Here is a 13,978-nt window from a genome sequence, read left to right on the forward strand (position 1 = left end):
AGTATTTCAAATGGCTGGTGCTTCAGGAAAATCACTTAAAATTTTATTAAGTTTTAATGAATTTCAAATTGTCACATATAGTTAGTAGCTACTTCATTGTTCAGTGCAATACTAGCAGGACCACTGAAAATGCTGAGATGTCTTTATTTTTTAATATATATTGCACTATGACGGGCAGGCATAGAATTTAAAATTTTTTGTTTTAGACTGTACTTACTTGACTTCATGTTGTTGAGTCTTCATTTTGTTCCTAATCAACCAGTTTTCAAATAGGAATTAGACTCTTTGTGTATTATGTTGGAAATAGTAGATCAAGTTTCTTTGCTACATTTTTAAAGACCAGATAATTTTGGTTCTATTTTTAGACAATGAAAAGAAAATGTAAATACTTCCAAGTTTAAAGAATCAAGCACTCTGGGGAAAAAAAAAATAAGGACTGACTTACTAAGGCATAATGGTTTTCTTCTTGTAGTAAAATACAATCAGATTTCATGCCAAATTCAAGCACCACTTAGCACCATTCTTTTCCTTGCTCTTAAGAATATTTCATTCTTGTTGACACAACCCCCCCTCTATAAATAGACTGCCAAAGTAAAATCAATCTGTTGGGGGGGGAAGTTCTACCATTATTTTTCCTTGAAAGTCAAAATACTTGTGGGAAGAACATACACATACTTAAGCTCTCGTGTTAGATCTTACCCTCTCTACCTTTCCCCCCACTACAACTTTGTTCCTGGGTAGTTGTAAGTTAGCAAGATAAAAATAGTGCATAAAATAAACCAGTGACCAAGTCACTCAAGACTTCCTTAAAGAAAAATGAATCATTTGTTTATATCATCTCATCTCCTATTTTCCTTCACTCATGACAATTAAGCTTTATCATCTATGATGAGTAACCCATACATGTCTCATTTTCAACCCCCTGTTCCATTAGTGAGGTCTATGTTCTACATACTGCTTTATTTTTTTTTCTTTTTGCATATAGAAGAAATGGGGTGTGGGCCAGAGGTGCAGGGTTAGTGAGAGGATTCACCAGAGACAGAAATGGAAGAGCAGGCATAGCTACTGAGGTACACTTTTGAGGGGAGCACTGGGCAAGACAGGAGAGGTCTGCTGTGCCAAGTGGGTTAGCTCCCTGGTGGGGAGTAGAACTCAGACATAGAGATGACAGTGCTGGGATGTAACCCCTAAACCACCAAGGCCTCATACTACTTGTACAATCAATTCTGTTTTACCCGCTTCTCTGAAAATCTTACACTCAAGTATTTAAAAGTCATGTTAGCCAATATTTTTCGATCAAGAGATTTTACTAAACAACACAATTGTAAAGATTAGCTTATGATTCTGTAGTATTTTAAAATTTGCAAAGCTTTTCCATCTGCACAAATTTAGCCATTAGAATAACTCCAGGAAAAGATAGGTTTAAGGAGGAAGAAGGATTTGCCCAGTGTAATGTGATGGCTCAGCTCATCATCTGTGGCATCACACAGGCTTAATTCCATCCTGCCTCTACCACATACTTACTGTGTGGTCCTATCCAAGCAGTTGGTGTCTCTAAACTTTATACAGTGAAGCTACCCCATAGGCAACTAATGGGGAACAGATGAGCTCTACTCTATATAGCTCTACTCTAAGTTCTTAGCATGATGTCTCATACATGAGAACCACTCAGCTGATGTTAGGCACAATTGGGGCTTCAGTGGCTCCTACAGTTGTGCCAGAGAGCAAATGGGGACTGAAAGAATGCCTCTCCCACTTGCCACACCATCTGGCCTGTCTGACAAAGCAGACCCTTTTCTAGTTTGCTCCCAGCTACTATCTAGTTGCTAAGCCATGTACCTTCAATGTCCACCAAGTGGGTAGCCTTTCTCAAGTCTCACAGAGATATCAGCAAAGCTAGTGGAAACCCTCGTCACACCCAGTGACAGTGTACACCCAGCACCACCATCCAGCCAGGAACTACTAAATAGATTTATCTAGACTTCGAAAATCTGGACTGATTCCAGCTTTAGTTATTTTTCTACAATAGTTTGCCTCCATATGTTCCCAAATTAAGGATGCCTATAAAAGAATGCTGCATAGAACAAAAATGTCACATAAATGTCAGCTGCTATTTAAAGTTTCCGTTGCTAATCAAGGTACTAGTTCTTGTATGAGTCAAATGGATATGGTATATACTCAGGAAAAATGAGAGTGGCAAAATAAGATGGAATTAACAGTTATTTCCACCACTAGCAAGTTAAAGAACAAAGCCTCGATCGTTAATAATAATGAAGCAGGTGTGTTAGCAAAGCTCTAATGAAGTAAGAGGCTAGAATGACACAGGGAACAGTTGATCTAAGAATGAAGAATCCGCTGTTAACCACTGAGGTCTCATGTGGCAAGAGCAGCTTATTTGGCAACCAGTATAGCATCTTGTTCTAGCACTTGTCAATTTATGTTCTCAGTAAAAGAAAAAGATAGCATAAAACAAACATTCATTCTTCTCCCCCTAAAATACATCCTTTTTAAAATGCATAGGGTTGAATCCATTTTGTGAGTTTAATTAACAAATAACTTTAATTAAACTCACAAAGTTTAATTAAACATGTTAAAATTGTGCCTCTGAAGTCAGACCACACCACCCCCCCACCCCGCCCCCAAGAGATGGTTTGCAGTTTGTAGTTATCCTGGACCCAGGAGTATTTAATAGTAGCACAGCCCTTCATTCTTAGGGTTCCTTAAATTACTAACTGGAGAGTATGAGAAATGCTTAAGTCCTTCACTATCCACTAAGGTAGCCACTAGCTAACTGTTGCTATAAAGCCCCTGAAACATGAATAATATAAATTGAGATATGCTACAAATGTTAAATACAGTAAATGTACAAAGATTTAGTACAGCCCCAAACAGTTTATCTCCAGTAAGTTGTACGTTGTTTATGTGCTGAAATGGTAAGATTTTAGTTGTACAGAGTGCTAAATAAAACATTGTTAAAATTAGTTTTATCTACTTTTTAATTTTTTTGATGTGCCTATAAGAATCCTTAAAACTACATAATGTGTTTGAATTATATTTTTATTAGCCAGTGCTGCTGTGGATGTTGTATAAACTTGTTTAACACCTCTATTAGGTTTTAAAATCAAAATCATTGCTACCTGTCACAAGAAGGCTTGGACATAGGAGTTGTGCTATTATTTTAAAATTCCAATCATAATCAGAAATACAATGTTGCTGAATTTCTCTAATTTTATAATGATAGAAACATATTTTCTCACTTTTTGTCATTGCTTAACTTTCAGATGAGGTTAAATAATTTTACCAATAATGGTACAGTTGTACACTGAAGCAGGAAAGGATGAATAAATCACTGTCACAGAATGTAACAGAATATGAGTTCTTCATAACATAGTTTCTAATATATCAATATTTTAGAAGTGGCTTTCTCAATTAAAAACTTCTATATCAGTTCATGTCAATTGAACTTCCATATTTTTACTTTAATCAGGTGACACAAATAGCAATCTTAAGAGTTTCAGGTTAGATCGCAGAAGCAGTTGAACTCAAAAGTGAAATAGGCAGCTTTTTGTTGTATACAGCACCATCTATTGGAAAAATCTAGTAACAACTTTGAAAACATCTGGAGGAGAATGTAATAACTGAACTCACCCAAATCAGGATTGTGGTGGGATGTGCAAAACAAAAGATTAAATTAAACCATAACAAAGATGTGAACTGTACCCCTAAAACATGTACAGTGTTTCCTCAGTAAATCAGAAAATTAACCATAACAAAATACTAGTCTTGTGCCATGAAAATGTCATTTGAAATCAATTGACAGTGACTTCCATACTGAAGAAGAGAAGGAAGCTACCAGAACAGTACCCCATTATAGCCTATCCAGGAAATGAAAATGAGACTCAAGCAAGTAAGCATGACTTAATATTGCCAAGTTTTGGGTCTCCCTGGCAGTGCAGGGGTTTACGTCTCAGTGCTGCCAACCTATCGCTAGCTGCTGCTGCATGAGTTCAATTTGCAGCCAGGGAGCTGACCCATGGGGTACAGCAGACCTCTCCTGTCTCGCCTCTGATCCCCTCAGAAATGCACCTCAGTAGATATGCCTGTTCTGTTCCCTACTTTGTGTCTGGTGACTCCTCTATCCCCCACTCCCACACTACTGACCTACAGCCTAGTTCTTGTATGCATAAATAAATACAGATTTTTAAAAAGCCGTTTACATTTAAAAAATGTAAAAAAATCATGTCAAGTTTTTTTATATGTATATGGATTTACCAGCAGTTGCATGTCTTTTATTTTACTTGCATGTCTTAACCAATAAGTCAGTCAAATTAATGCCATCAGACACCCTTCTCCACAAGCAAGGCAGGATGTGGCCCCTCTTTGAGGACTGTGAGGAAGGTATGATATAATGGGCTTCAGTTTCCATCTCTTTTAGTGCCCAAGTGAATAGAGAACAGCAGGCCCAGCCCCTTGGAGCTCAGGAAACCTCTGTATCAGAGGCACATACCTGGTTACTGACCTGAAGTGTTTGACTCAAAGACAATATACACAGCCCTGTCTTTTGAAGAGACTTACTTACATTTGTCATTTTAGCCAGGACGTCTTAATAAGTTAGACAGAGTATTGAAAAAGGCGATATAATGGGGCTGTTGTCTGAAAGCAATGCATTTTTATTTGCACAAGTAGAAGAGTAAGCAAGTAAGTAAGAACATGTTTCAGAAGAAACATGGACATGCAAATATAAAGAATGTGAAGCTTCTGTAATCATAAAGGAAAACAGAATGATTGTTCCAGCATGACTAAATGAAAGGGAAGGAAGCTTCCCTGAGTCTAAAACTAAGTTAGATCTACCTGGCTGTACCTCTGCAACAAGCAGCGGGGAAGCTTGCTGTCTACCTTGGCGAACTGTGAAGCCCCTGAGCAGGAAATGGCTCAGACTTGGCAGCTATTCTAACCGAGTCCGGTTAGCCGGACACTAGCCCCTGGCTAGTGTCACTTCATCATCCTGTGTTGCCTGGAGAAATGAGCATCTTACACCCAGGCACGTGCCTCACTTAGGTGATATTTTCGTCAATAATACAGTAATGCAGGTGAAGCAGACCTCTCCTGTCTCACCTGCTGCTCCCCTCTCTGCATCGGCCCTCTCTCTCTGTGCTGCCTTTGCAACTTTCTGTGAGTCTAATTATTTCAAAATGAAATTTTAAAAATTTTAACTGTTTCCTTTTAAAATATATTATCTAGATTGAGGAAGTAGGGTCAAATTGTATCATTTAAAGTTTCTTTTTCCTATAATATCTTGGATGCTCTTTAGAAAAGACATATTTGATGGAGCTGAACTTTAAATTCTAAAGAGATGAGTATCTGTAATTTTGTGCAATATTTCATGGAATAGAATACAGTGTGCTCACTTGTTCTACTGTTCTACACTTAATTTGCATATATCTCCTTTTTCTCCTGGTTTATCTGATACTTAATTTTCTGTGATTGGTGAAATTTGAATGACATTGAAGTGATAGTAATTCAGATTTATCCCATTACAGAGGAAATGGGATTTTTTTTAATCCAACCTCAGACCTGTCACCGACAGGCTCAGTGGCTCTCTTTTTCAAAGCTGTGTGAACCTAAAAAGTACATGTAACCTTTCTCAGTTCTCTGTGAACAGAACTGAGCTGGTGGCTTTCTATCATTTATTTGGCACATCTAGCTTAGTGGCAATTTTCCTTATCCAGATTAGATGTTATACACAAAGAATGTGAGGCTCAGCAAAATTGAGGAGCCTGGCCCAGGTCCAAGCTCACTGATTCAGAGATGAACTTGAACCCAGGTCACCTGTGTCCAGTGACTTTGCACAACCCATACTCGCCACTTGCCCTTTGAATTCTAATATCTAAGACTCCATTTTTCTTCCAGTGCCAAATATCAACTACTTTGTTTTAGGGACAAAAGGCACAGAGTATTCACCTGACCTGAAATGAAACCCTAGATTTTTAAATCTTTTATGAAGTCTTGACATTGTGTTGCTTCTATAGACATACATACTTACTCCTAATCAAGTCACAACAGCCTTTAGAAAACAAGTTTGGTATGGGAAAGCAAGGCATGTCCCCATTTGACATTTCATCAGGTACATGTAATAATGTGACAAAACTAATCAGGGCAATCATTGGAAAGCTTCAAGAGTTTCTCAGTGGGTACATGTTTTCAAACCTGTTATTTATTGTATTATGATCTCTGTAACCATTTATATTTGTAAAATATTTTATTGCCCTTAGTACTTTTTATAAAATCCCAGAGAATGCTGTCCCATCTTTTATTTAAAAAAAAAATTAAAATGTCCTTAAGAAATTTATCATTAATTATTGATACAAGTAAGCTTCTATCAGTTTCCATTGCTAGCACAACAGAACGTCCATTGTAATCAAGGCTTTCTGTTTGGAGGATGGGCCAGTAGGAAGTCATTTCCTCTTTGCATCAGGATATTTGCAAATCCATCCCTTACTCATGCATTTGTCAGCCACTGTCCTTGTGCCAGGCAATCTGTAAAGACAGTGTACTTAGTGATTGAAATCCTATTCCTGACTTCATGCTTCCCCCTCACTCCCCCTTCCCAAACCTAGTTCTAATCTCAGTTCAAAAACAGCTAAGTCAGTTTGGGCAGATCCCTTTACCTGTCTGAACTACAGACACCTACTTTGCCAAACTGCTATGTGGGTCAAATAGGAATTCGCCCCCACCACAAGTAGACATTCAGTAAGTATAAATGTTAGCCTTCCTCCAGAACAGAACTACCTATTTCTCTTTTCCCTTTTATCATCGTTCCAACAGAAAGATAACTTGAATTGAAGTCAGGGAGATTGCTTGAGATTTTTGGGGTCCTTTTATAGTATGTGGCATTATGAATCATCCTGGAAAGGAAAAAGTCTTATGTTTGTTTACTCTGTAGTCACTAATAACTTGTCTCTTTTAATTTTGTAGCTATGGTTTTGTGTTTCCTTTTAAAAAACAAAAACTAAAAGCAATGGGTAATTGTTGTTGCCCCATAAGCTCTTTTTATACTGAAAAATACAAAATGCAGTTAATAGGGTCCTGTTGTGCTTTTAATCACTTGGTTCTGAATTTTTAAGCATAGGTCTAGGGTGGGAGCTTACTAAGACTTTGTTTCCCAAACTTACTGAATCATAAAAGTCACGTGAATTCAGTGTGAAAAACAGATATTTAGGTTCTCCCTCTGGCCTACCATTCAGGATCTCCATGAGAGAAGCCTGGGTCTCTGTCCTTTTAACTTGTAATTCTGTGTTGTTTGTAGTCTTGCCAGTTTCTGACACACTGTACTAGAGTCAGGGGCTCATGGCTAGGGCTGAGACATCACCTCTACACTTAGATCTTCTCTGAGATAGATTTTAGTTTGCAACACAGAAATTGCCAAAGAGGTTTATAGTCGCTGAGGTTTTGATTCAGTTTGAGTTAACTATCCTTTCAAGAATGATTTCTGACTTACAAATAGTTGGATAGAATAGACTTTACTGTGAACTACTAAGTAGGAAGACTAGAACATACATATACAATTTTTTTTTTACAAAAAGTAAAACTGAAAGAACAAAGAATAACTAGCCTTTACCATTACATATATTTTAGAGCATGATTTAAAGAATTATATTGTTGTTATAAAAAGTGTGAGTCTCATTACTCAGTGGATTATAATTGAGCAGTTACAATGTGCTAGGCCTCAATATCAAGCATCATTTAGAGCTCTGGTGACTTCAAATTTTATGAATATATAATTTGTCAAAATTATGAATGGAATAAAAGCCTGGTGAGGGAGAGGGGTGTGGCACACAGGTGCTCATGACGCCAGGCAAGTTGGACACAGTCAGAGCTTTGCCATAGCTGAAGGTCAGGAGCTTATTCTTTATTTCCTCTTGTGCCTTCTCTTACCACCTGGTCTTAGTTACCTTTTTTAAACCTTCAACTGAGGTCATTTCATTAATATATTTCGTTTCCTTTCTGTTCAAGTAAAAATAGAGAAAAACGTGCTTGAGTTGAATCTGTTGAAATATATAGCTGTATTATTTAGTATGTTTATATATTGCATTATTTTTCAATACTGGCAGTAGTATTATCACTATACAATAACACTTCAGTGTCCATTCCTTATAATATTTATATTTTACCTCATTTTTATGCCCCTAATTTTTATATAAATTATAGGAATTTACATATAGACATGGAAAGATTGATTCATTAGTTGCTAGAAGACCATATTTTTTGTGACATTTACATTTAATGTGCCTTGGATTTATATATTAGAATATACATTTCTGTCCCAATTTTTCTAGCACTGCCTAGCAGCCCAAAGTTTGACTATCAGTTTGTTTAACCTCTTACCAATAGCCAGTAAGGTTTTGTAATAAGTTTTCAAACCATAAGAATTCAGTAGTGACTTTAGTAAATGGCTTTCACTTCATCTGCTTGTCTTCCTACATTTACCTACTCTCTATATTATTTATTTTCTTACTTAGGGCAAATAAATAAATCTTAAAAAAAAATGTAATAGCTTGCCACAATTCTTAAAGAGATGATGCTTTTAATAAACAAATACATTTTTTTTGTTGATTTTTATTTCCATTGACTTTTTTTCTGAGAAAAAAGTTTAAAATGGTTTACATTCAAACACATATAATATAGCCTGGTTAAAGGCAAGTCTCCTTTCATTATACAGAAGCCAGGGAATCTAAATAATTCAGAAAGAAAATGCATCCCTGTAATTCTAGTCAGAGTGGTAAAGCACTAAGGCCTAAAATTCCCACATTACTTGTGAAAATACACATAAAATATCAATAGTTTTAATGATGTGTATGTTTTAATGATGACAGCAGAATTGCTCAAAGCTCTAAAACTGAATAAATACACTGAGGGCCCCTGAACAGTAGGTATGTCCTTAAAGAGTCTGTGCATGCTATGAAAACTCTGAGCTGCTCCATTACCTGTCTTCTGCTGCCTGGGGTGGCTGCTTAGTTTATATTTGGGGTGGCTTTAATGCTTTCCCAAAGGTCACAGCAGCATCGTGGCCAGGCTGCTCCTACACCATGTTTGTCTTCCCATTCGTGACTATTATACTTTCCACCAGTAATAATGGCTGTTTCAACCTGAAATTTCCACACCTATCTATGCACACCCACTGGGCTCACCTGAACACAGCTAAGAAGTGTACATTGCCACATTGCTCCATCCATGTAGCCTTGGTCCCTCTGGCAGGTCCAGATGGATCCTGGGTAAATTTTACTCTCCCATACTCAGTCTGCTAAACGCAGCCGTAGGGAAGCCTGGTTTGAAGGTTGTAATTTCATGACAGAATCTTCTTAAATCACTTGCACTTGAAAGTGTTCTTAGCCATTTCTAAAAGAAATAATCACAAATTTGAATCTGAAGTTAAATAACTTTTATAGTTGCTGCTTGAACTCTGCACTATGCTTCTACGAACTCCGGGAATGCAGACTTAGAGAGCCTGACTCCTGGGAAAGGAACTAAACCTGCTCTATCTAGAAAACCTTATTTTCTTTTAATTGCTGAATAAGTATAAACTTGCCCAGAATTTTTTCCTGAGCAAAATTTTGATTCCTTTCACTTTTATTATATCAACTTTTTTTTAATTGTTTACCTTTTATTCCTTCAGAAAGAAAAATATACCTTGTTTATCTAGGTCTGAACAAGACAGAAGGGAAGGAGATAGTAACAAAAAAGGACCAAAATGCCAGTTCACTTCAAACTCCAATAGGATGAACCCTGTTTCTCTCCTGGTTGATAATTAGTTTGCTCTCATCTCAAAGTGCGGTGGTTGAGCTGTGAAATGAGATGTCACTGGTCCAGTTTCCTAATCATTCATTTTAGGATTCTGCAAATTTCTGTTTGGAATTGGCCATGATCTCAGGCTTATGTATCTATTTTTTTTTAAGATTTATTTATTTATTTGTACAGAACTGGGGTACAAGCCAGAGATGCGGCGGAGGGTGAGAGGATTCACCAGAGACAGAGTGGGGTGCAGAACAGGCAGACTGACAAAGTACACTGCTGAAGGGAGCAGCAGGCGGGTAGGAGAGGTCTGCCGCACCATGTGGATCACCTCCAGGGCAGGCGGGGATCAAACTCATGCGGAAGTGACTTAAGCTTCTTTGTGCTGTGTTTTAAGCGATGCGCCACCAGGGAGGGCCTCTATTTTTTTTTTTTAAGATTTATTTATTTATGCATACAAAATTGGGGTGAGAAGACTCACCAGAGACAGAGTGGAGAGAAGAACAGGCAGACTGATGAAGTACACTGCTAAGGGGGCAGCAGATGAGACAGTTAAGGCCTGCCACACCAGATGGGTCACCTCCCTGGTGGGAGATCAAACTTGTGCAGAGATGGCTGTGGCTAGCTGGCTAGCTTCATAGTGTTGTTCTTCAACCCATTGCGCCACCAGGGAGGGCCCTCTATGAATCTGTTGATAGCAAGGGAGACAGACATGTTTGTAGTTAAGGAACACTAGGATGTATGCGGTATATCAGCACTGGGGAAAGAGGCAAATGTGAGGAGAGAGGAGCAAAAATAAAAGCCACCAACCTCCCTGAAATCTGGGAATTTTCCATTCATTTTGTAATAAGTAAACCCACCCCAGCTCTATAAACCCTCAGATGATGCTCTTATTCCCCAGTCTTGTCTCACCTCTCCACCCCAATCCTCTGAAGTAACCAGTGCTACTAACAGCCTAAACTAGTTCTTCTAAAAATTTCTGATAACAATATATGAATGTGCAGATTACATTTTTGCCCCGAAGAGGAACTTTTCTATATATACTGCTCTGCCTTTGTTCCTTCCCTCACCTTGTATAGTTTTCATGGGTTATCAGTATCCTCCTGGCTTCCTCCCTCCCTCAGATCTCTCCTCTAGTGTTAATTCTTACGGGAGGTCTTTGATGTTCATCCCCTTTTAATAAGAGCCCCTCTTCTGCCCCCCCCACCATCTCCCTGGTCAGTCTGTCAGTTGCTTCATTTTTGTTTAGTGAACTGTGCTCCTGCCCATGACAACTTCTGTAAATTGTCTTCTTATAACACTAAGACATTTTCTATTGACATATGTGTTGTCTTAACTCGTTGCTGCCAGTGGTATTGAGCATTTTAATTGTTATGTATAACAGCTATCTTCCCCCGTTTACCATTTGTTTTCAGGTTTACCATTTTGTCACCTAAAAGAATTCATTTTTATAGAGTCCAAAGTTCCTCTAAGGCTTTTAGGTTTCTAGTTTATGTGGGAAAGTTTCTTCTAACTGGGTTAAAACATATTATTCTTGATTTTCTTTTGATAAAATTTTAGTACTTAAATAGATAAGGCTCTTATCCAACTAGATTCTGTCAATATCATCTTCTTATAAATCATATTTTTCCCACTGACTTGAAGTTTAAATATATGCCTATGATATGAATAGATTACTTTAAATGTAACACATATATAAATGTGTAAACATGAGTACATTTGTTGATTCCTATCCCCTTGTTTCTTTTATGTAATTATATATATAACTTATTCATAAAGCTTCTAGTTTGAATTATCTAAGATAAATTCTCTTACTAATCTACCATGCCAAAATACTCTTCTTGATTAATCTCAAATACTATTTCATGGTATTTTAAAAAACTGTTGCAATTACCACAGGGATTACAACTGAGATGGAAAAATGCACAAAATGATATAAAATAAACATAGTTTTTAATTGCAATTAAATTAACCTACCAGAATTCTGCATAAAATTTGGTTTCAGAAGGAATATCCATTTGGCTGGAGGACTAGAGAGGATGGACTGGAGTAGGCGGTGGTCTCATAATGAGGCAACCTTTTATAGGGCTGGCAGGGGAGCAGGCTATTGCTGAAACCTGAATCACTTGGACTTTGACCTTTAGCTGTGAATAAAGGAAAGTGACTGACTGAGGACTGACTGAGGACTGGGCAAACTATCCAGGAATTACCAGTTTTAGGCCTACAAGAGAAGCAGGTTTGGAGGTGAAGAGAAGGGAAGATGTGCCCACTTATAGACAGGTTGAGTTTGAGTTAAGTGAGCCAGTGGTAAACACATCCCTGTTAATGATACTTAATGATACTAATTGCTTGGGTTTCTTAAGTATATTTGAAAGAGGTTCTCAAAGTTCGAGAGGCTGTCAAACATATGTAAGACTTTTATTCACTTCCTGTGAGTCCCTACTTTTTTCCCAGCTGCTTGAAAGCATATTATTCGAAATTATCACAGCATGTCCCTTGAAGAGTACAAATGGCCCCATTGGTGGTAAAAGTGCCTGTTTTTAAAGATAAAGTTAACCGTAATATAATATTTTTGCAAAGCTTGATACTAATTTAAGGTCACTATCATTTTTATCATAAAAACTGTCTGGACTACTGAATAAAAATAATTATAACCATCAAAATTACACCTTGTCTCACAGCATTGTGTTCAAGGCTATTTTTCATGGTTTTTTCATTCACTTGTCTTTTCAGAACTTGACAGCCCAGAGGAGTTAGGGAAGAAGCGGATCTGCCGGATCATCACAAAAGATTTCCCCCAGTACTTTGCTGTGGTTTCACGGATTAAGCAGGAAAGCAACCAGATAGGTCCCGAAGGCGGAATTCTCAGCAGCACCACTGTGCCCCTTGTCCAAGCTTCTTTCCCAGAAGGCGCTTTAACCAAAAGAATTCGAGTGGGCCTGCAGGTAATGTGGACCAAAAGTTGCTGTCCTTTCCATATAGGAAGCACAGGAGCATGTTCTATTTTCAACGATTGTCAGCATTCATCTCAATGATATTGCTAATCACAGCATTAGGCCACTTTGGGAATTCATCCATTGCACATGAAAAGCAATTAAGTGGAAAGTGAGCTTACTGGCTTATTATTCTTAGGGTTTCATTTAAAAGTAGCATTCAGTTTCCAACGAAGGATAATTTTTTTTAGCTGTATAAGTCATTCATCTTATAGACCAACAAACACACCAAAGAATAAATATACCATTAAAGACCTAAACCATATTTGAATTTGGTTTATTTATAATATGCCACATCACAGACATCAATAGTAACGAAACTTCTAAGTTTTCAAGTTTGGGTTTGATTTAAATGAGCCATAAATGTCAGGTTATATCCAAACCAACTGGAGCTCATTTTGATTTGGAAACCTGACTGAGAATCTTGACAAGAATGTCCTTTCTTATATTTATTTATTTCAGTTAGCCCTTTACTAGTTCTTTGTTTTCTTATTGAATAAGGAAAACAATTTAAAAATCCCTTAGTTTGTAGTGTTCATTAATGTAATAAAAAGTAGTGTAAATAAAAGTTGTTCTTGCTTTGTGAGGCTGACTCTCATGCACTGTGATGGGAACATCAGTCTGTCAGTCCAGGGAAAGCTTTCAGGAAACACCCTGATCTAAAGAGACCACTTTACAATTTCAGTGGTGGGAGCTGTCTCCTGTATCAAATGTTTTACTGAATAGCAAAGAAACCAAAAAGAGGTTTGGCTTGATAGACTAGCACCAAAATCCTTTGCAGTTTTGAATGCCTTTTTGTTACAAGACTCATAACGTCTCACTTATTACATAGTACACACTGCCTTTGTGGTGTTTAATCAAATTGGCTTAAAGTACATTGAACTCAACATTTGCTGTCCTTTGTTTAGAAGATTAAGCAGCTTCTCTGATGTGAGATTTGATTCTCTCTTTCTCACAAACAGTCATGTAGACCATATTCTGTGTGGAAAATAATAAGGCTGACAAGATCCTGCTACACTGTAGGTTGTTTTATTGTTTTTATGTCACTTCCCAGGGTAGCAGTATTGGAAGTGGTACAGGATGAGGGAAAGATTATTACAAGTCCATGTGGAGTAATGAGAAGCCTAGAGGAGCTACACTGGAAGTAATGTGTAGCCCTGATCCAAAGGCAGTCTCGTGTTGATTAACCTCGAGAA

At 37.5% G+C, this 13,978-nt stretch overlaps 1 protein-coding gene across 12 annotated transcripts in view; it reads left to right on the top strand.

Moving 5' to 3' along the window:
- Positions 1–13,978, top strand: part of ANK3 (ankyrin 3, node of Ranvier (ankyrin G)) — a 307,389-nt gene that overhangs the window by 246,289 nt on the left and 47,122 nt on the right. For all 12 annotated transcript variants that reach the window (XM_012723584.1, XM_012723582.1, XM_012723586.1 and 9 more), the window contains one exon: positions 12,523–12,734. In XM_012723584.1, the coding sequence (XP_012579038.1) occupies positions 12,523–12,734 (212 nt within the window). The remainder of the gene's footprint in view (positions 1–12,522; positions 12,735–13,978) is intronic.

The sequence above is a fragment of the Condylura cristata genome, unplaced genomic scaffold (assembly GCF_000260355.1).
Source record: "Condylura cristata isolate star-nosed mole 26May11 unplaced genomic scaffold, ConCri1.0 scaffold00011, whole genome shotgun sequence".
NCBI lineage: Eukaryota > Metazoa > Chordata > Mammalia > Eulipotyphla > Talpidae > Condylura > Condylura cristata.